The 20,857-nt window shown below is 30.7% G+C and overlaps 4 protein-coding genes and 1 long non-coding RNA gene across 10 annotated transcripts in view; 2 read left to right on the forward strand and 3 right to left on the reverse strand.

Annotated features, from left to right (window-relative positions):
- Positions 1-583: 583 nt before the first annotated feature.
- Positions 584-3,750, reverse strand: LOC105151530 (MKI67 FHA domain-interacting nucleolar phosphoprotein-like). Its single transcript, XM_011065295.2, has 4 exons — positions 3,460-3,750; positions 1,865-2,071; positions 1,100-1,208; positions 584-1,032 (listed from the first exon to the last, which is right to left on the reverse strand). The coding sequence occupies exons 1-4, from the start codon at positions 3,589-3,591 to the stop codon at positions 788-790; spliced, it is 693 nt and encodes a 230-aa protein (XP_011063597.1). The 5' UTR covers positions 3,592-3,750; the 3' UTR covers positions 584-787.
- Positions 3,751-8,086: 4,336 nt separating this feature from the next.
- On the forward strand, positions 8,087-10,788 carry LOC105151529 (proteasome assembly chaperone 4). Of its 5 annotated transcripts, none has more exons than XM_087412289.1 (3): positions 8,087-8,861; positions 9,626-9,932; positions 9,999-10,788. In XM_087412289.1, exons 2-3 carry the CDS (start codon positions 9,656-9,658, stop codon positions 10,055-10,057), a joined length of 336 nt encoding a protein of 111 aa, XP_087268415.1. In that variant the 5' UTR covers positions 8,087-8,861; positions 9,626-9,655; the 3' UTR covers positions 10,058-10,788. The 5 variants fall into 5 exon arrangements, with proteins under 5 accessions (XP_087268415.1, XP_087268413.1, XP_011063593.1 ...); XM_087412287.1 differs by adding an exon at positions 9,002-9,194 and having other exon boundaries at positions 8,089-8,861; positions 9,626-10,788; XM_011065291.2 differs by having other exon boundaries at positions 8,563-8,861; positions 9,626-10,788.
- A 3,285-nt stretch (positions 10,789-14,073) lies between these two features.
- LOC147907651 (uncharacterized) lies at positions 14,074-19,680 on the forward strand. Its single transcript, XR_015547075.1, has 3 exons — positions 14,074-14,201; positions 15,224-15,376; positions 18,169-19,680. It is a non-coding gene; the product is annotated as an uncharacterized LOC147907651 (long non-coding RNA).
- The window catches only part of LOC105151527 (uncharacterized), an 83,473-nt gene continuing 77,698 nt past the window's right edge, over positions 15,083-20,857 (reverse strand). For both annotated transcript variants that reach the window (XM_087412285.1, XM_011065289.2), the window contains 2 exons: positions 18,149-18,460; positions 15,083-15,352 (listed from right to left, as the gene is read on the reverse strand). In XM_087412285.1, coding sequence (XP_087268411.1) covers positions 15,182-15,352; positions 18,149-18,460 — 483 coding nt within the window. In that variant the 3' untranslated portion in view covers positions 15,083-15,181. The remainder of the gene's footprint in view (positions 15,353-18,148; positions 18,461-20,857) is intronic.
- Positions 16,637-17,699, reverse strand: LOC147907652 (uncharacterized; the record flags this gene model as incomplete). The annotated part of the gene is made up of 1 exon (XM_087412679.1): positions 16,637-17,699. A coding segment is annotated over one exon (543 nt), but the record flags the coding sequence as incomplete, so codon positions are not given.

A 20,857-nucleotide genomic window follows, 5' to 3' on the forward strand; every position in this document is an offset into this window, starting at 1 on the left:
TTGTACCAAAGATTCGAGTTTATATTCATTCAGAAGACATAACGGATTTTATTTGAGCCAATATCTCTTAGAAAGTAATGGATGCTTTCCAATTGCAATATCCCTAGATACTTTCGTGCACACAAGTTGCGTTCCAATTGTCCGTTATCGTCGACACAACACTACACATCTGTACTTAGTCGAGGTTTGTATAAGCTTGTGTTTTCTAGTGACAATTACATGTTACTAACTGCAGCGGTTAAATAAATGAGGTTGGAAGACGTTGAGTGGCCGGCACTTTTACTTTTTTTTGTTTAATACTGGCGGAAAAAGCTCATTTAATTTATCCGAAACGGATCTCAACCGTGCACAGCGTACATATTCTGTTACAATTGAATCGGACATGTTACACTTTGTACATTCCTGTATACGTTTCTGTTAAGATGTGTTAAGCAATTGGAAAACACCCAATGATAAACTATCGATAGTATCTTTATCATATCAATCTCTTCTGCCAAACCATTCAAATCGCGGTGTTAAAACTGTAGGTCTCATACATATGTAGAAGAGGTCGTCACGTTTCTGACAATTAAGAAACTACAGATTTGTTTTCGGAGAAAAAATAATTTATAGATACATACACATTATTTATAAAAATTTTAAAAATTTACTATAACAATATTATAGGTACAGCAAAGCTCTGTATTATAAAATAATTTTCTATTGTTTATTAAGTTTATTTAATACAAATACAAATTAAATCTTAATTATAAATAAACTAGAGCTAAATTAAATTTTTAAATGTTTGTTACATTTTTGATATGTCAACGGGTTGAAATTTTATGCTGATCCCTTTATCTTGCAATTTATTTTTTAATGCAGAAAGTTTATCAAGCGATCTTTGAACATATTTCTCATGATCTCCAGCACTTTGAAGACGATTTCTATTTAGAGTTATTCGTCTTCTATTTTTGAGTCTAGGATATTTATCTTCTGACCAATTTGTGCCTAAGAAAAATCTAGAATGTTGCTTCTCGGGTGAAATATATGTAGCTGAAAAACATATATTTATAAATAATGAAAGACAGTTAATTAACAGTGTTAATACAATTTTAAATACCTTTTAATAATCGGCCGCACATTAGATAATTGTTCATTGTGTCTGCTGCAATTTTAGCAACTTGTGAGTGGAGGAATTCAACATAACCATAGCCGCGACTTTTTCCAGTCTAAAAATATATTTTTATAAAGCTTATTGCAGTTATAAAACAATTTACAATTCAAAGATTAACAATAATGAATTCCTGTCAATTAGAATAAAACGCAAATAATGGGGTCATGAGAATCAGCCTTTTTTTAAACTTTGGACTTTACACAGCAGTAATATGTTTGTATAACACAGTCATTAATTTTTTCACTTAATTCATTTGAAAAATTTTTTGCATTAGTAATAGATCATAATCTTGATGCTGACGTCTCTTGATTTTTTTCGTGATTAGTAAAAATATGTTGCTATGCTTCATGTGGTTCTGCCAATCAATTGTGTAACTGTGTTGGAATGATTTTGTGATAAATTGTTGCATGATCTTTCATGGACCATGCATTCACAAAAATTTATATTAATGAAATATACGGTATTTATAAATTATTATATTTTAATAGATTCACTGAGGATGGCTCAAATATACAATCAAAATGTACACTTAGCAGTTTAATATAATTTTAATATTGTTACGATACATATTTATGTCGGTTAAATAAATTAAGTTTTGAGTTTTGCATTTGCACACTCCCATATTGCTAATGGCACTCTCATGGCCCCATTATTTACATTTTATGTAAATAGTATAATAGTTTACAATTCATTTTATAAACATATACGTACTCTTTTGGATCTTGCCACTCGTACTCGCGTTACATTACCAAACTGTTTGAAATAATCTTTCATTTGTTCTTCGTAAAATCCATGAGGTATGTGTCCTATGTAAACTATTCCTCTATTTTTAAATTTCTGCGGTTTGAATTGTTTAGGTTTAAGTTTTATTAAACTGTTTTCCTTTTTTGTGGCCGCTTTAGCTTCTGCTCTCTTTTCCTACAAAAAGAACATTTATTGCTAGATATAATTAACATTTATTATTACATTTATTATTCAAGTAGTATAAATTCATTTTAAAGATTTCATTAAAACAATTATAAAAATACAATTTGAAAAATACCAAAACAAGGTAATTATTTAGAATATACACGTCACTGCAAAATTTGATAAAAATATACTTGTTTGACAAAATATACATGTTTTTTGCTGAATTCTTTTGTTTTAAGTGAAAATACATCAAATGAGTATATTTTTATCAAATTTTGCAGTGACATGTGTATTTTAAACAATTACATTATTTCTAAACAACTACATTCCTTAATACACACCTTAGATTTGGGCGTTCTTACTACACACGTTCGGTCATTCTAGATTAATTTTCATCACTTTTACAAGTACATAAAAATGATGAAACGATTTTTACATATATTTTGAGTATTTGTAAAGTTGTATATTTATAACAAATTGTACATAAATTGTTATAACTAAATAAAGTTAACAAAATAAGAATAATGCACCTTTTCATATAAAAATATAAAACTGAAACAAAAACATTTAAAGGAAAAATATGTTTCAATATCTTAAAATTGGCATTCCAAACTACGAAAGAAAAAATAGTTCAAATGTTGATTGTCCAAAAAATTTAGATATTTAGTAAGCTGAAAAGGATGTTTTTTTAATATGCATGAATGGCTATAAATTGTGAATATATATTACATTTATATTTTAAACAATGTATTTTATTATTGCTATTGTGTTAAAAAAACTTATAATTTATTTAAAAAATGTTTTAAATGCTTTAACATTATAGACAACATAATATATAATGTTACAGACAGCATTTTTAACACAAGGATGCCAAAAACCATCGTGTTTATTAAAGGCTAATATTATATATTGTTCTAGGGTTAAATTCTTTTTTTGATAATTCGTGAAATATTCCCACAATACAAACAAGAATTGAGAATAAAGAAAAAAAATATTTTTAATTACAAAAATGTACACTTTATATAGAACCCAGAGGTAAACTTTGAAGTTATTCTAGTTAAAGGATATGCATGAATTGAGGCCCGCACGTACAAAACTTGTTCTCTAGATGCAAACTTTTTTTACGAATAGAAAAGAGATTGATATTTGAAGGTGCTCTTATATTTCAAAGAAAATAAATGCGCAGGGTATGAATGATCCAAAGGTATGTACTAAGGAATATATGTATGTGTGTATATATATATATATATATATATATATATAGTACATCTGGTTATTAAAATTCTAATAAGCAAAAAAAGCCAATGACGATCAGTCTCGTTGAACTTCCAAAAATTATTTAGATGACGCAACGTATGATAAATACGTTCTTCATTTTATGGAGGTTATGTCGATACCTTAAAAATTTGTTTGACATTTTTCACAGCTTTCTCAAGACTGGCACCTGGCTTCAATATATTCTGTTTGTTCTTAGTATTTTTCCTCAAGACCAACTCCTTGAACATCGCGTCTTCTTTCTTTACTTTCATATTTTTTTAATCAATTAAAACAAGATTTAACATCTACACGTGCTGAGTACAACAGAGAAAGATAAAGAGAGAAAATGAGAGAGCCGAAACGGGCAAGAAGCACAGACTTCTGTCACAGTATATACACAGTGTAGCGCAACTCTTCTGATTTTATGTTGGCTAAAATGGAGTGCGCATGCGCAAAAGAGAAAATGAGTAAATTGCTCAATATCTAAATTCCTATCTCACTTCTTTCTTTTTCTGTTCTACGAAGATCGACATTTGTGTCAACATATGTTAAATGGAAAGCACATAGGGTTACCTTCAGAGTGCGTTCCAAAACTCGACTATGTCAATTCTAAAGAACCGGAGTAGCGGGGAAAAAAATAAGTCAAAGTACATTATTCGAGTTGAACAAATTTGGAACGTGAGGGAGATGAAGTCGTTAGAGATGAAATCGTTATGATCTATATATTATATATACAGATATATACAGATATATACAGATCTGTATATACAATATAATATACAGTAATCTGTATACATAATATACAGATATATACAGATCTGTATATTATACATACAGATTATTATCTATACATAATATATTGGGTCATCTAAAAAGTATCCGCGGTACTTTGTCACTAGATATACTATATATATATAGTATGACCATCAACACACATCTAATGATAAAAAATCGCGGATACTTTTTAGATGACCCAATATATTGTGTTAATTATAAAGTTTTTTCTAAATGAGAAAGACAATTAATATACAATATTACGAGGGGTATCCAGAAAATAAGTTCCGTTTGTATTATACGTTTAGTAAGGTCGATGTATGAGCGAGCTGGCAACACAGCATTGAAGAGGGAAAGCTACCGAATAGAATGAGCGGTGTTCGGCGTCAGTAGCTCGTGAAACACGGTCAGGAGAGGTTATCAAAATGGAGTCCTCCACTTCGCGTCCCGCCACCTCCATTCCGATTCCTTCTCGAGTTGTTTTGCGCGGCATCATTCAGTTTCTTTTTGCTCAAGATTTTAAATCGGTTGATATTCACAAACAGCTTGTTTCTGTATATGGAGAGAGTGTGATGAGTGAATCTATGGTGCGGAGATGGGTCCGAGAATTTAAGGCAGGAAGACATTCGCTTGAAGACGAAAGTGGGAGAGGCAGACCCTCCCTTATCACGGATGAGTTGACGACAAAAATTGAAAATGCGATTCGCAATGATCGTCGTTTAACTAAATCATCGTTTAAGCGACGAGGAAGTTCAGACAGCTGTAACTAACTGGACTAAAGAACTGGCGGGAAGTTTCTATGCAGAAGGGATTTCGAAGCTTGTTTCCAGATATACAAAATGTATTGAGATTGACGGGAATTATGTAGAAAAAGACTAGAAGTTGTCAAGTATTATCCATGTAAATTTTAGATTTTTTCAATAAAAACTTTATTTGTAAAAAAAAACGGAACTTATTTTCTGGATATCCCTCGTAAAATCACATCATTTATATAATGTCTTAATCAATGTATGTAAGTCAATAACCTTAATATACCTCCTTGATTTTTGAGGAAATTAAGGCTATTTATTGAATGATTCATCTTTCATGACACACACACACACACACACACACACACGCGCGCGCGCGCCATTTTTAGAACCATTTTAGTATTGGGTCATCTAAAAAGTATCCGTGATTTTTTCACTAGATGTGTGTTGATGGTCATATATCTAGTGACAAAGTACCGCGGATACTTTTTAGATGACCCAATATTTTTACATGTCACAAGTAATAATACCCTAACAACACAAAGTCGACTCTGAGTCGACTATAGCTTTTAGACATCTGAAAAATGGACATCCGTAATTCGACTTTAGACGACGTAGAAACGTTTCTAATACAATGTCCCACTTTAAAGACGACTATAAATCGACTTTAAGTCAACCATTCTAGGTTGTGATCCGATTCGTGCCCACAATGTTTAATAGCATTGTTCAGCGATTCATCCTTATTTAACTATAGTTAAACAACAGGGATAAAATGATTCCACATTTAAACTTTGTGAGCGTAAATTGCACTAGACGTCCTAAAGTCGACAATCGAAGGACATCTGTACAAAATCGACTTATAATCGACTCTAAAGACCTGACTTAGCAAAGTCAACTTACAGTTGACATATCGATGTTTGTGCTGTTAAGGTATATCTTCCATACGTTATTCAAATTTCGTTTACCGCACTTACTCTTTCAACCCACCTCGGAAGCAGGGTTCAGAGAGTTGACTCCGAGATAGGTTTACTTATATTTTTGGAACGAATAGGCTCCATCCATGTGATCAGTTACCTCGCGTTTTGGAACGGCATAGAGTTAACTCTGTTACTCAGAGTTGAGTTTTGGAATGTACTCTAGGAGTTACGCCTAGATAACTCTAGGGTGCATTTTTCTTATAATATACGTAACGTAACCTATAGCTTAATGTTATTAGGGCGTAATTCCTGAACGCAGTCTGTCTGGCAGAAAGCTTATTAGACCTCAAGGTGCCTTTTCATGCTGATGCTCGACGCTCATTTTCGGCGTCAAAATCAGTCACGTGATAGAAATTAATGAACATCAAGTCAATTTTGATCACGCGATTTATTTCAATGCTGAAAATGAGGAGAGGCTTGCAATTGCACACGAGCCAATTGCGCACAAGCCAATCACAGCGTTCGGAAAAAAACTCCCTAGGCAGAAGTTGCTGTAACTGGCAGTGGGCAATTGCTACAGTATGCAATTGAACCGATCCCGAAAATGAGAGTTGAGCGTCAGTATAAAAAGGTCTGGAGAGTGGCTGCGATCGATTTGGACTCTTTCAGAGCTTTTCAATACTTCTATTCCTATTTTACGTCTAACGATAAAGACAGAATGATGACTACAAGCGCTTAAAGCGTGTGAGCATTCAAATCGACTGCAACCGGTATGGATCATCGTGTAAGAATAATAGATAATTTCACTTATCCATTTGTGCTTAGAAAAGCTATGACGAAATTGAGACAGTTCAAACATGTAACACTAGATGGCATAATGATCTGACACCTAACCTAATCTTATATTCATGGAGTATAGAGAATATACTGAATTTACATGGACAAAGCCAAAAAATGTGGTCAAAAATGGTCATCTGAATTAGTTCAATCGAGATGTCGCTTCGTTCCATCACATCATTCTCGCAGTTTACATGGCAGATTATATCAATTTTATTCTTCATACAATTTTAATGACAATTTACGTCTTTCTGTTACTGTCAGAGCACAATATCAAAGAGTAACGTCTCTATTTTTAGGTTGTGTGTGTTCAGTTGTGTGTGCATAAGAGGGTTCGCACAATAAAAGGAACAGGGAACAGAGAACAGAGAATAAGAATTTCAACCTATCAGAAATCATATATTGTGGAATACACAGTTTCTGATAGGTTGAAATTCTTATTCTCTGTTTTCTGTTCCTTTTATTGTGCGGAGTCTCTAAGTGTATATGAGAGGAGTTTTTTTATTCGAACGTCGTTTACCGAGCATCACCAATTCAGAAACTTGATTTTGACCACACTTTTCAAAGTTTAGTTCGATCTCCTATTCTTTATACTCCATGCTCATATTCTATTACACCGATTCCATTCGCGATCGCCGAGAAAGAAGCACGTGTAGATTTTCATATTTACAGGATATACGAAAACTTATTCTTGACATGTTTCTCCTTTCTTTTGTTCAAGGTTTGATATTCTATTCTTAAGATACACGTCGCATGCAATCCAGGAAGTGCATCACAGAGAGAAACCTGAGAAAGGACATGACAGGTCAAAACCTGTAACCGCAAAATGATGCCACGCACTACTGTCCTCTGACAAAATGGATGTAAACTCTTAGCAACGTCCACTTTTCTTAGGGTACATCGTCCATTTTTCAAGGCTGGAGATGATAAATCTATATTTGATTTATATAATCGTGCTATATATAGCACATATAGATCTACAATAGGCGTGTTAAGTCTTAAGTAATAAGAAATTGACCAATTACAGACGAATTCGAGAAGAATAATCAATTATGATCGTCCATTTCTTATGGTTTAATCCTTAGAATTCTATTGGATGCTTTTCATTTGATGATACAAGTCGACACGTTCTATCCTTGTTAGCATTCAGAGAGTGACAAAGGTCGGTATTCATAGTCGATTTTTATTTCAAGACTATCTTAAGTAATGTCTTAAGATACTAATACAGCCTTCTGATTGGTTCGTGATTTCTTAAAACTGTATTTAAGACGGTCATGAATATAAGATTGACTATGAATATCTCTCAGTGAGCTTTTGTATCTGTTTAATCTATATTATTAATTCTAACGGAATATGCCAATTAGATGCAAGAGCTCACTGAACGCTCAGTTGTAGCACTAAATGCTCCCAGTGTCCGCTTGGAACCAATGTCAGTCCAGACGTGCCCTGTACTCGCGCATGCGAGTTGTTTACAGCTTAGCGCGCAGTGCTGTAGCTATTAGATTAGGTTAAAGTAACGATATGATGCCGTGTGGACCACGAAGTCTGCGCACTAAACTGGTCAACAGGAGGTGCGAGGAATCCTAAGAGGAAAATAGAAATGAGATAAAGTATTTTAGGTCAGAAAATGAATCGCAATGGAGTCAGAAAAAGATCTAAAAAAAAATATGTATCCGAAAATTTAGAAGATTTTGATTAGACGAAAATGTTTTTAAAGGTTGGCAGAGAATAACAAAGCTTGGTATAAAATTTGTAATATTTCACTTATATGTTGTCGATATAATTTATCAAGGCATGCCGAATCAGCTTCTCATATAGATAATATAAATAGTGTTAATGTAGAAATTGATATCTCACAATAAGGGTGAAATCACATGATGTGGAAAACAACTGTGGAATAGAGAATGCGTTATAGCAACCAATCAGCGTTCTTCTGCGTTATTCCGAATAGCGCTAATTGGTTGTTTCAATGACGCATTCTTTATTCTGCGGCCCTTTTCTACACCGTGTGATTTCGCTCTAAGGGATATGTCTAATTTCTATATATTTATAATTCTATTTCTCTTTGGAACGACTAAAGACGCCAGTTTCACAAATGGATTAGATACTCTACTGACGTTTTAGACTGCGCGCATGCGCGGGCAGCATTGCTTGGAACTTGGATATTTCTAACCTATGAAGACAGTGGGGTGTGAGAATAGTCTTTTTAGAAGGTCTTTTTACTAAATTTAGGCTGCTACTTCTAGACAGTTAGGCTTCAAGCGGGTAGGATGTTATTTACTTTTTGTTCGGAGCGGCGTAATCGCTCCCGAACCAATAAGTACTATTGTCTATATACCTCATTATCCACATGACAGTTCTTAACCTCAATTGTCAATTTTAACATTCAATATCTCTGCTCACAGGGCAGAGCGTCGTTTTTTTTTGCCAGATTCTTTCATTTCACGCAAAAATGTGTCGAATAAACTTAATTTTATCGATTTTTGAGATGGTTGTGCTAAACTATATAATTACCTTTTCTGCTTCAATTACACAAATTCTCTGGTTTAAATTAAATAAACAATATGATATAGGGCTAAGAATCACTCAGGATATTATGTGAGTAACAATATTAGAAACAACAGACACAAAACACATAATCTAAAATCTCTGCTTTAAAATAAAAATTCTCTGCTTTAAAAACAAATTTTCTACTTTAAAAACATAAAGTCTCCTCTTTGTGTAATTGAAGCAGAAAATACTTTTCCTCATGTTGTCGATGCAACAGATTTTCTAACTTAATAATAGTTAATTTAACAATTAAAAAAAATACTTTAACAATTAATATCTCACTTCACGGGGCTGAGCACATTTTCTGCCAGATTCTTTCATTTTACAAAAATGTATCGAATGAGCATAATTTCAATGAAATTGAAGGTGAGGAGTATCTTCTGGATAATTACCTATTCTGTATAATTACCATTATTCTAAGTGTACTTTTGTGCTTTTGTTTTTTATTTTTTTGATGTTTTAAAATTATATTATTATAGGTAACAGAAGGAACCAAAGTATATGTATAAATGATGGCAAATACAGCAGAGAGAAAATCCGAAGTAGAATTATTACCATCCAGCTTCAAATTTCATAATTTTGTTGCCAAAGTCGGCGATACTAATATTAATTGCCAAATAATAAGGATGGAAGATTCTTTGTATCTGTGGATTGGAGATTCCGTTAATGGCAGCATGGAAGACTTGTCTTTTGCTCTTATATCAAGTTTCGAGAAACAGCCTATTGCAACTAAAATCATGGGTTCTATAGCAAATGCTACATCCACAAACATGGCTAAGAGATTAAGTATGAAGTTTGGAAAAGCAATATATGTTAGTTTTAATATAACTCCAAACAATATAATATTACCAGGAATCGAAAAAAGAATTCAAGAAGAGTTCAAGACACATGCAGATCTATTGAATCTTTGACTTCGATTATTGATAAAATACACTTTAAATAATATTTATTTAAACTTAATTTTGTATAATGTAATAATTTTTAATACTTGTAATTTATTTAGAATGTTAATGTGTGTATTATAAAAATTTTGGATTTGAAGGATAATATGTTTACTATTTGTCAATTATAATATATGTGGAAGTAAACTAGATAACAATTTATTAGTTTATTAATGAAGAAAAAAGATTGTCAATCTCTTTATATTTATTCCTTAAAAATTCAATGATTCGGTATAGCTTAATTGTTGATATTTGTTAGCAAATTACAGTTTTGATTTTACTAATTTTTCTAATTAATATCGATACCTTGAATCAATACGATTTCTTCATCATCGCTATTTGATAATAAAATTTGACAATAAAAATGTATATCTTTGTTTTGATTTTTCTAGTAAATGTAAGTGATTTTCTTTAAAATATTTTTCCATTATTCTTTAAAACTCATTTTCTTTAAATTTTTTCGATAAAAATATTAATATTTTCTAAAATTATTAGATATATAAATGTAAAATCAATTTAAAAAATCTATCGCTATATTTAAAGTACGCAATATTTTTTTAATTTAATCAAATTTAGTGATGAAATTAATAATAATAAGAAGAACGTATAGTTTATATATTACACGTATTTTTATTTTAAATATGTGAGCAGAATTTTATATTATATACATTTAAATACAATGCATACTCTCTTTCTAACAAGGATAATGTCATTTCACATACTTTCCAGCAATGTTTCGGTTTTTCAGGCACCCTTCTCTTAGAAATGTTCTTAATAATAATACTTTGCCCTGATGAGATTATTTAGAATAATTCGCTTTGGCCTTCAAGAATGCTTTCAAAATAATCGATTTTTATAGCAATTCTAAGATACTTGCTGTTAAAAGATTAATGGAATTAAATAAAATTAGTATAAAGATTTAATAAGACAATTACATTATAAATGGATATATTCATTTTTTAAATTTAATTTTTTTATATTACATACAAGCATTAAATATATCTTAAAATATGCTTAAAATATATACAAATTTTAAGCATATGGTCTCAAAGTTTATTTGCAATCCATTGAGAAATAAAATAAGTAATTATAGGCTAAATTAAAATAATATTGTAAAAAGTATACGGTTTGATTAAAGTTTAGCAAAATTTTCTATTTAAACGCATCTCATATTAATGTATCTTGTTTTTTTCTTACAATTGCCATTAATCGATCATGCTATTCTCGATGTTACATTTATAAAATTACGATAAAAAATTTCGGTTTCATTCTGTCACTTTCTTACACGTATAATTTACATTAATTTACATTAAACATTTATTACACACGATACACTTAAGAAGAAAATATTCTGTAATAGTTCCAGTTAATTGACTTTTATCTAAGCAGCATCCGTGCGAGCTGCTTTTAATACATCTCCGGTGAATAAAAAAAGAAGTGATTGGGTGAAGATATTAATCTCACATAATTTTAGTAAATATTGATACTCGTCACATAAATGTTATACTGCATACTTGTTTTTAAACACAACACTTCTTTATATTGATATGTTTTTCACTATACAATAAAAAACAATTTCTATACTCACACAGTATACTTTATAAGTTTAATTATGTCAATAATACATATTTTTTATAATTTTTGAAGAAATCGTAATAATTTTGATCTATATTGTTTCTAATCAGACTTATAAATAATACAAATATATTAAGAAATTATTCTTCATTAAATTCTATATTCAGAAAATTTAAATATCTTTTTAGGATTGAAAAATGCTTATTAATTAGATTTTTTAAACAATTCATTCAGTTATAACCTGTTAACTTCGACAGCTTGATATGAATAATTTTTACAATTTTTGCATAAAATTAATAAAAATTACTGTTAATTATTCTCGTAATTAGGAATATTTTTAATTCATGTGATATATATATATATATATATATATATATATACACAAATATATGTGCTTTAAAAAATTACAAATTAATGTGTTAATTATAATACAATTAACTGAGTTTTGATTGTTTTTAACATTATGATTTTTCTTATTTTGGTGTTCAGAGTTTCAACATTTTTTTCTTGTATCGTGTATTATTAATTTTCATGTTATAATTTTTCGAGTCGATTTTTCTTTTTGTAAGACTTCGAAACCACTCGAGATTTTTTTTATTATAGAAATGTAATAAGAATTATTAGTAGTAAGAATTTGAAATGTATGGGAACATATATAGCTTTTAGTTTGTTGATTCATTGTAAGGCCGTTTATTTTACAAATGAAGAACTGAGAATAATTACAGTTAATGTTCATTAATATGAATCCCAATTTTATTGAAATTCTTTACTATTAATTGTACGTTTGTTATAACTGTCCATAATTGTTCTCAATGAATTTGTCTCCGGTATTTATTTTCATATTTATAAATTTACATTTAGGCCCAGATCCACAACCACGGTTAACTCTTAACCGAGGTTCAACTTGTTTCTCATCTCTTTCCAATTCTAGAATGGGAAAGAGACAATGAATAATAAGTTGCATCTCGGCTAAGAGTTAACCGTGAGTTGTGGATCTAGGCCTAAATGTAATATTAAATTTATAAATATGAAAATAAATACCGGAGACAAATTCATTGAGAACAATTATGGACAGTTATAACAAACGTACAATTAATAGTAAAGAATTTCAATAAAATTGGGATACATATTAATTAACATTGGTTGTAATTATTCTCAGTTCCTCATTTGTAAAATAAACGGCTGATTTTTTCCTTACTTTCGTTAAGCTTTTTCATTTGCATAAAATAACATTGGTATAACGCATAATTAGGGCAGCAGGACGTTGCGGTTGCAACGAGTGCAATCTCAGTAATGTCGCATAGAAAATATATTTGTAATTCAATATATGTATATAGTATTCTCTCATTTCTCGAGAAGATTGAATCCCTAGATGAGGGAAAAGCTCACGTGAGAGTATCATTTTACGAAAGACTTAGTGCGGCAGGACTGCATATTCGATTGTATGTACATTTAATAAGTGCATCTACTTAATTCGGCTAAATGAAGAAATTATACTTAATCCTTCTCAATTAATTATATTTTCCATCATATATTCTTTGACTCGCCAGATATTTGTTTCATTTTTAATTTCGTTCTGACAGCTGAAAAAGCAGATTACATGAATTAATATATGTTATTTAATACTTTAAAGTATTGTGTAATCGCTTTGTATATATGTGTACATTATACATATATTTTATATATATACAGGGTGTTCGGAAAATCGCCCGCAATATTTCGGGAAGTAATTCGGGATTGGAAGTTGGCATTACCCAGAATGCACCACGTGGAGGTATAGCCCGCTTGACATCCCTCTGGTAAAGCAAAAAAATTTGAAACTCAAAAATAAAAAAGAAGGATAATCCAAGCGGACTGCCTCTACGTAGTGCATCCTGGGTAATATCAAAAGTCCGAATGTAATTATTTATGTTAAAACACTGAAATTATGATTGTGATTATAAAAAATAAATTACAATTTTGTTAACATAAAAGTGATTATTACTCGGAAATGACTTATTTCCGGACCTATGTTTATATAGCTTTTTTTCTTCTTTTTGGATCAAATTATTTCCCGAAGTATTGCGGGCGATTTTTCGAACATCCTGTATATGTATAATATATATGTCTCCTAATATAAGAATCTGTTAGTGACACCACAGCGGCGAAGAGACTAGGACGTTTATAAGCAATCACAGATACATTTAGATGATGATGCCCAGTGGACTACATTTCTTTCTTTTTCGATTTATCGCATTTTATTTTCTAGATTTGGTCACGATGTGCAATTATTGTAATATTAAAAAAAAAGCAATTAAATTTCAACTTATACGATATCGAATAATATATGATACAGCACATTTTATTCGAGAGACATCCTATAGGAACATCTTTAGAACGTAATAGTATCCTTTGAAACATCTTTAGGGTGCGATCCATTTCATGCTTTGAAACATTCTTTGATTGGTCAATTCGTAAAATTCTATCTTCTGATTGGTCAATGAAGTATTTGCAGCGAAGTGGATCATATCCTAGGACGCTCCTTGGAGACCTATGTTGTGTGAGTAGTATCCAGTCTTTATAATAGCTTGCAATGATAAATAAACATATTTTCATTGTTTAACGCATATATCATCTAGAATTTAAATTGCGTTGCTAATGGCATACAAATGATAGTTAAAATAATTTTAATTTATTATTATTTAATTATGTATTCCACTATAATATTGTTTAGAAATGTAATAAAAATGATTATTTCTAGAATATCATGAATGACAAAAAGTCATTCGTGCTTTGTGATAAAAATCGAAAAAATTGTCGGAAAAAATTTTAATCGTAAATTTGTAACAAATGGAGTGCATATTCATTCTAATGGCAAGATAACATTTTTCAGATATGGAAGCAATAATTTTTACATTACATTTTAACTTACGATTTTGAATGTGACATCTATGGAAATTGATATAAATACGAGTTTTGAAAAAGTCAGTCTGTTTCTTAAAACCTATATAAAAGTAAATATACATGTAACTGATTCTTCAATAATTTCAATTCCTAAAACTCAAGCTGCATTATTCATATAATTAATTTTAAAATATCTTGATGTATATTTGTTTCTTGATATTGCATTAAATATGTCCGTAAAAATAAAATTTACAATTTTGTATAAATTTACGATGGTATTTAATCTTCTACTCTATCTAAATTAATATTAACATTAAGAATTGTAAAATTTTATAGATATTTTCAAACGCAATTATAAACAGTTGTGATATTTTCGCTGATAATATATTATATTAACGTTCATTAAAAAATGCTTATATGACGCAATATTTGTAATTCGTAACACATGACTTATTTGATTTCGGCTTTTTATCAATAATATTGTGAACGTCTGATTGAAGTATAATGCTGCAGAAGATTAAGAGGATATAGAAAGGATTTTTCTTGAAAATCTGTTTTTCATCATTTTTGCAATTATTTTTACATTGTAATCGATTAACGTTATGATTTTTTGGTTCGATGTTGACTAAGGTCCATTTATTCGCTGGGTGAATCACTACTCGTCGCACTCATTTGCAGATCGTTCAGTTCCGCCGGTGGTGGTAGCAGGAAGCTCGGTCTTCTAGATAGTTCCTCTTCATACAGGCTAGAAGTGCTTTTCGGTCTTGAAATCAAACTCCAAGGATCTGGTGATATCACGGAGTTGTCCTGTAATTTTCCTGCTTTTATATTGTAAGTTTGGGTAATTTTTATACATAAAAATATACATATAATTATAATAAAAATTACATATATGTTAACATTTTTGGAAAGAAGAAGCTTCAAAGAAAACTAGTTTAAGGTTCGTATTCATAATCGATTCTTATATTTGAGAATGTCTTAAATACAGTCTTAAGATGTTGTAAGCCAATCAGAGAATTGCATTAGTATCTTAAGACATTACCCAGCAAATGAGAATAGATTGAAATGAATTGAAATGGATTTAAATTTTCAGAAATATTGATTCACGAATATTAAAATGAATGTTTTTCAATCCTGAATGCATTTTTATTTATTTATAGGAATTGCATGAAGCATATCTCTATGCTTTTCAATCTAAAAATGATATTAGCTTTTTCTATGCACAACACATATGTGAATACTGTTCAATTCAAAATTTTAAATAGGAAATGCAGTTTTTCAATCCAATTGCATCCAATTGAATCCAATTAAATCCAAAAAAAAATATTTGCTATTTATATATATATAAAATACGCATTCGGATAGAAAAAAATTTCAATCCATTTCAATCTATTGTAATTCTCACTATGTTGATGTTAACATCAATGATGTGGATTTAACACCATGATGTTAATACAAACACCAGAGATTTAAAATTCACATCGTATTGATATTAATATTAACATCAACTCAGCGAAAATTATGTAAACCGCATGGATGTTAAATCCACATCGATATTTTTTAAGTAATATCTTAAGATGGTAATATGATTTCCTGATTGGTTCATGACATTTTAAGACTGTACTTAAGACTGTATTTAAGATAATTTTAAATATAAGACTTGACTATGGCTGATATTCATAATCCGTTCTTTTGAGATCGCTTTAAGGATTGCTATACACAAAATTCCGTAAGTATGCGTAAAGTGTAAATTTAAGTCGATGAACCAATCAGGATACTGCTTTAGATTATGTAATTTAATGGAAATGGAAAAACAACAGTAAACTTACTCCATAATCTCGCAATAAGGTGAATTTCAACCGGTTGAAACTTATCTTATGGATAAGTTTACTGCTATTTCTATTTCCGTTAGAGTGCATAGATTTAAAGCAGTATTCTAATTGGCTTATCAACTTAAATTTACGTCTTAAGGTTACTGTTACAGAAATTTTATTTGCGGCAGTCCTAAATAATGTCTTAAGGGGGGAAATACCTTTAGAAGGCTAAAAAAATTGCAATTTTCCAGAATTTTTTAAATAGAAACTATTTGGCTAATTGTTTCAAATTTTTTTATGTCACTTTGTCTATCTTTTGAGTACATATATATTTTTTTATTACAAAATATTAAAAAATACTGAAGCGTCTCAAATAACAGAGGTAGCGATATGAGTTGCCAATCGGTGAGACATGTAGCTCCTGTTGTATTGATCTGAAACAGATAAAAAAAATTTTTTTAATTTAATAAGATGTATACGCTCTATGTGAACCTAAAAAAAGTGAAAAAAATGAAAATTGAAAAAATGAATGCATGTTTGAAAAAAAATTTGAATTTTTCACAAAATTTTTGTTGAATTTTGCAATAAAAAGTACTTTTTTAAAATAATTTTCATAAACATTTAGGTTCACATAGAAGGTAATTATTGTATGTTGTAATTTAGTTGTATGTTCAATTTGAAGAGGATCGTTAAGTAGTTTTTTTAACTATCTTGTACATCAATTTTGAAAATGACGTTTTGAGAAAAACGCGTTCAAAGTTTTGAAAGATAAAAATATGATTTTATTGACTTACTGGTTAGTCTGCGATCCCAGGACCATACAACAGTCCTTCAACTTCCTCGTAAAGCTCGTTTTTCATTAAAAGTTGCTCTCGACGAGCTTTACGAGCTTCTTTTGTTTCCAGTAAGTTGTGACGTTTTTGCCGAGCTACTCGCTGGTCATCATTGTCGTCATACGATTTACTTTGCCTGCCTATTATGATATCCGACATACTCATGATGAACGAATGACCTTCGTTGAATACTCCAGCAGCCAAGTACGCTGCAATCTCAATAATTTTTAACCCACAATGTAGATGCTTTGGAGCGAGGCGCCATATAGTTGATTTAAAACTTTCATTCGCATTCTGCGTGTAGCCATCCAAGCATCTTTGAAGTAAATTTTCCTTGGATAGATCTTCATATATTGGCAGGATATGTTTTTGGACATCAGGATGCAGTAGGGCAGGATATTCAAAATTTCCACCGATTTTTTGACTTTTTTGCCACTTGAGGGGATCACAATAGACGAATCCCTTTGCTCCGAGTGCACGACTATACCTGTGGCGCGCTCTGACGCGTTATAGGATAATAACTCCGCCAATTCTTCGAATTTCGATTTAAAATTTTGTCAGTTATTCTTCATATGTTGTACTAACATTTTATGCAAAAAAAATTTTTTGAAGGTTGTAAAGGTATTTCCTTCCTTAAGATGCTAATACGACCCTCTGATTGGTTCGTGACATCTTAAAATTGTACTTGACGATCTCGAATATAAGAATCTACTATAAATACTGCCTATATGAATACCAGTCCAAGCGACTTTCAAGTAACTATGGGATAATATCTTTGAAAGAGGAAAGTTAAGATCAATCTTTAAGTAATTAAGCGCGATTTCGGGATAAGTTTGAATAATTATTTTAACGAAAGAGAGAGAGAGAGAGAGAGAGAGAGAGAGAGAGAGAGAGAGAGAGAGAAAGAGAGAAAGAGAGGGGGGAAGAGAGAGAGAGGGAGAGAGAGAGTGTCTTACCATCAGTAAGTGCTTGGCAGTCGGTGGCAGAGGTGGTTGTAGGAGAGCCACGTCAGTAAGATTACATCTCAACGATGCAGCCGAAGCTGCCATGGGTGGATCCGGCGGCGAGGGGAGATTCATCGGCGGTTCATATAGAGATAGTTGAACGTTCTGCATCGAACCAGTCGCGGTGGATCCAAGGATCCATCGGGCTATGCTTTCGCAGCAGCCGCAACACACGTCCGACATCCCTTGTCGCAGCCCTCTGTGCAGGAGAAGGAATAGAGCCGGGTTTACGAAGGCGTGCACATATGCGATGTGCAGGGTCACCTGTTACAACAAACCGTGAAATCCAGTGATTTAGATGCGGTGTATAGTTTGCATCGTGCTACTGCAAACATAAATCTAAAGCTAATTCAAAATTGCATGTGTTTATGAAGTAGAAAAAAAATAAAACGAAACTGTATAATCTGCACTTCTTTTTAAATATGAAAATGAAATTATGATGTAATTAGTTTATCCCATAAGAATAATGAAAAACATTAGTTTTTTATTATTTATATAATTTTGAAAAATATTAGTTTAATTTGCATGGATAATTTAAGGATATCTATTTAAATTAAGGAATATTATATTTAAAAATATTTATATTTAAAAAAACAAGCATACGATTCAAAGCGCGATTATCAATGAGCAAAAATATTCAAACTTACAAACATTAATTAGAAGCAAAAAAAATTTACGTTTCAGTTTTTTTTTCAAACTATTTTCAAAAAGTTAACATACGTTATACAAAGACATTCATCACTGTCGATCTAAAGATAGATAACTTCTATGACATAGGAAGATGTATGTTGGAAATTATCAGAACCAATCCAGTAGACATAGATACCACTCCAGATCAACAGCTAATACAAATAATAATTAAAAATAGCTCATATGGAAACCTATACAATATATAATTATTCAGTTTGAGATACTCTCACACGTTTCATTTAAACAATTAAGTGCATTGTTAATGATTAAAAAATAAAAATAAATAAGTAGTGTAATTCCGATATACAGGGTGGGCCATCTATTGGTACGTTTTTGAATTTCGTCGTATGGCAACACCGAACGAGCTACAGACCCGAAATTTTGACAGTTTATTAGTCATACCGTCCGCGGCACGAAACAACATGTTTTCTCTTGAAGAGCGTTTTGAAATTTTAAAAACTTATTTTCAAAGTCAGTGCTGTGTCGCCGAAACTGTACGAATTTTGAAAAGAAATATGGGTCGTGATAGAGCACCCACCGAAGGAGCTATACGCAAATTGGTGAGGAAAGTTCGTGAGAAAGGGATGTTAGTGGATGACATTATATTACGACTGTTTTGAGTGAAATTGGCGCCGAGGTAGTCCAAAATGTCATTAATAATTGGGGTGACCGAATGGCATACTGTAAGGCCAGTAGAGGGAGCCACATGAACGAAATCGTTTTTCATTCTTGACGCGGATACTTTTAGCTTCACAACAAAAAAAAAATTAATAAAAAATATCAATGTATGCTCATTTGATCGCATTTTTAAAAACGTACCAATAGATGGCCCACCCTGTATATGCCGATGGGTCTTTCTTTTTTGATATTTTATTATTTTTCTTAGGGCACCTAGAATTGTGTTCCAAAATATATATATATATATATATATATATATATATATATATATTGTAATAAAATATATATAAAGGAAAGGCTCAATAAATATGAACAAATGAATTATAAATGAAGAGATTACAAGTAATAAATATACGAGATAAATAATACTTGTAAAATTTTAGAGTATAAGAATAGGAATTGTGCTGATTAACAAATGAAAATCTGTCTGAAAAATGTACTTTTTAAAAATTACTTTATTGATTTTTTTATAATTTATATTTTATAATTTATAATTTATAAAATACAATGATAATATAAAAATATTTACGTTAACTTAACCGCAAAATTAATTTCTTTTTAACAACTGCGATTTCAAAAAAGTTTTTTTTTTAGCATCTGGAAACTGTTTGCGATAGTCGCTAACAACTTTTAATAAAAATTGTTTTTGTTTCTCATCCTTTGTTATAATATTGCTGTAATCGGTAATTTATTCCTCGTTCTGCTGTGTCATTAACAATTTTTAAGTTCTTAACAATATGGAGTTTTTTTTGTTAAATGGTCGTTTGTAGACCAGGTTAAAGGTCAATTTGTAAAAAATTGGGATTTATAATAAATCTTAGAAAAAATGTTAGAAGAAACAAGTTTATTTAGTGATGTATTGATTACTGGAAGGAGATCCCCTGATTACTGAAGAAACCCCGATTTTTTACAAACTGATGCCCAAAGAAAAATAATTAAATATCAAAAAAGAAAGACCGTCGGTGTATATACCAGAGTTACACTAATTATTTCTTTTTATTTTTTTTTTCATTAACAATACTCCTAATTGTTTAAATGAGACGTATAAGATCTCAAACGATGCAGAAAAGCAAAACACACATGTTAAAAAAAAAAAAAGAAAAATCCCCTAAACTGATTTTTATAAAAAATATGCTTAAAAATCAATGTTGAGATATAAGGGAACTCAAATGTTTAACGAGCCGTCGGCACGGATTCCTCCAATCGAGCTGAAATTTGACAGGAATTATTTTTTTGTGAATTAAAACCATTTTGAGGAATGCCGCGGGAAAAATTAAAAAAAATTTTTTCTTC

The sequence above is a fragment of the Acromyrmex echinatior genome, chromosome 13 (genome assembly GCF_024713525.1).
Source record: "Acromyrmex echinatior isolate Ae372 chromosome 13, ASM2471352v2, whole genome shotgun sequence".
NCBI lineage: Eukaryota > Metazoa > Arthropoda > Insecta > Hymenoptera > Formicidae > Acromyrmex > Acromyrmex echinatior.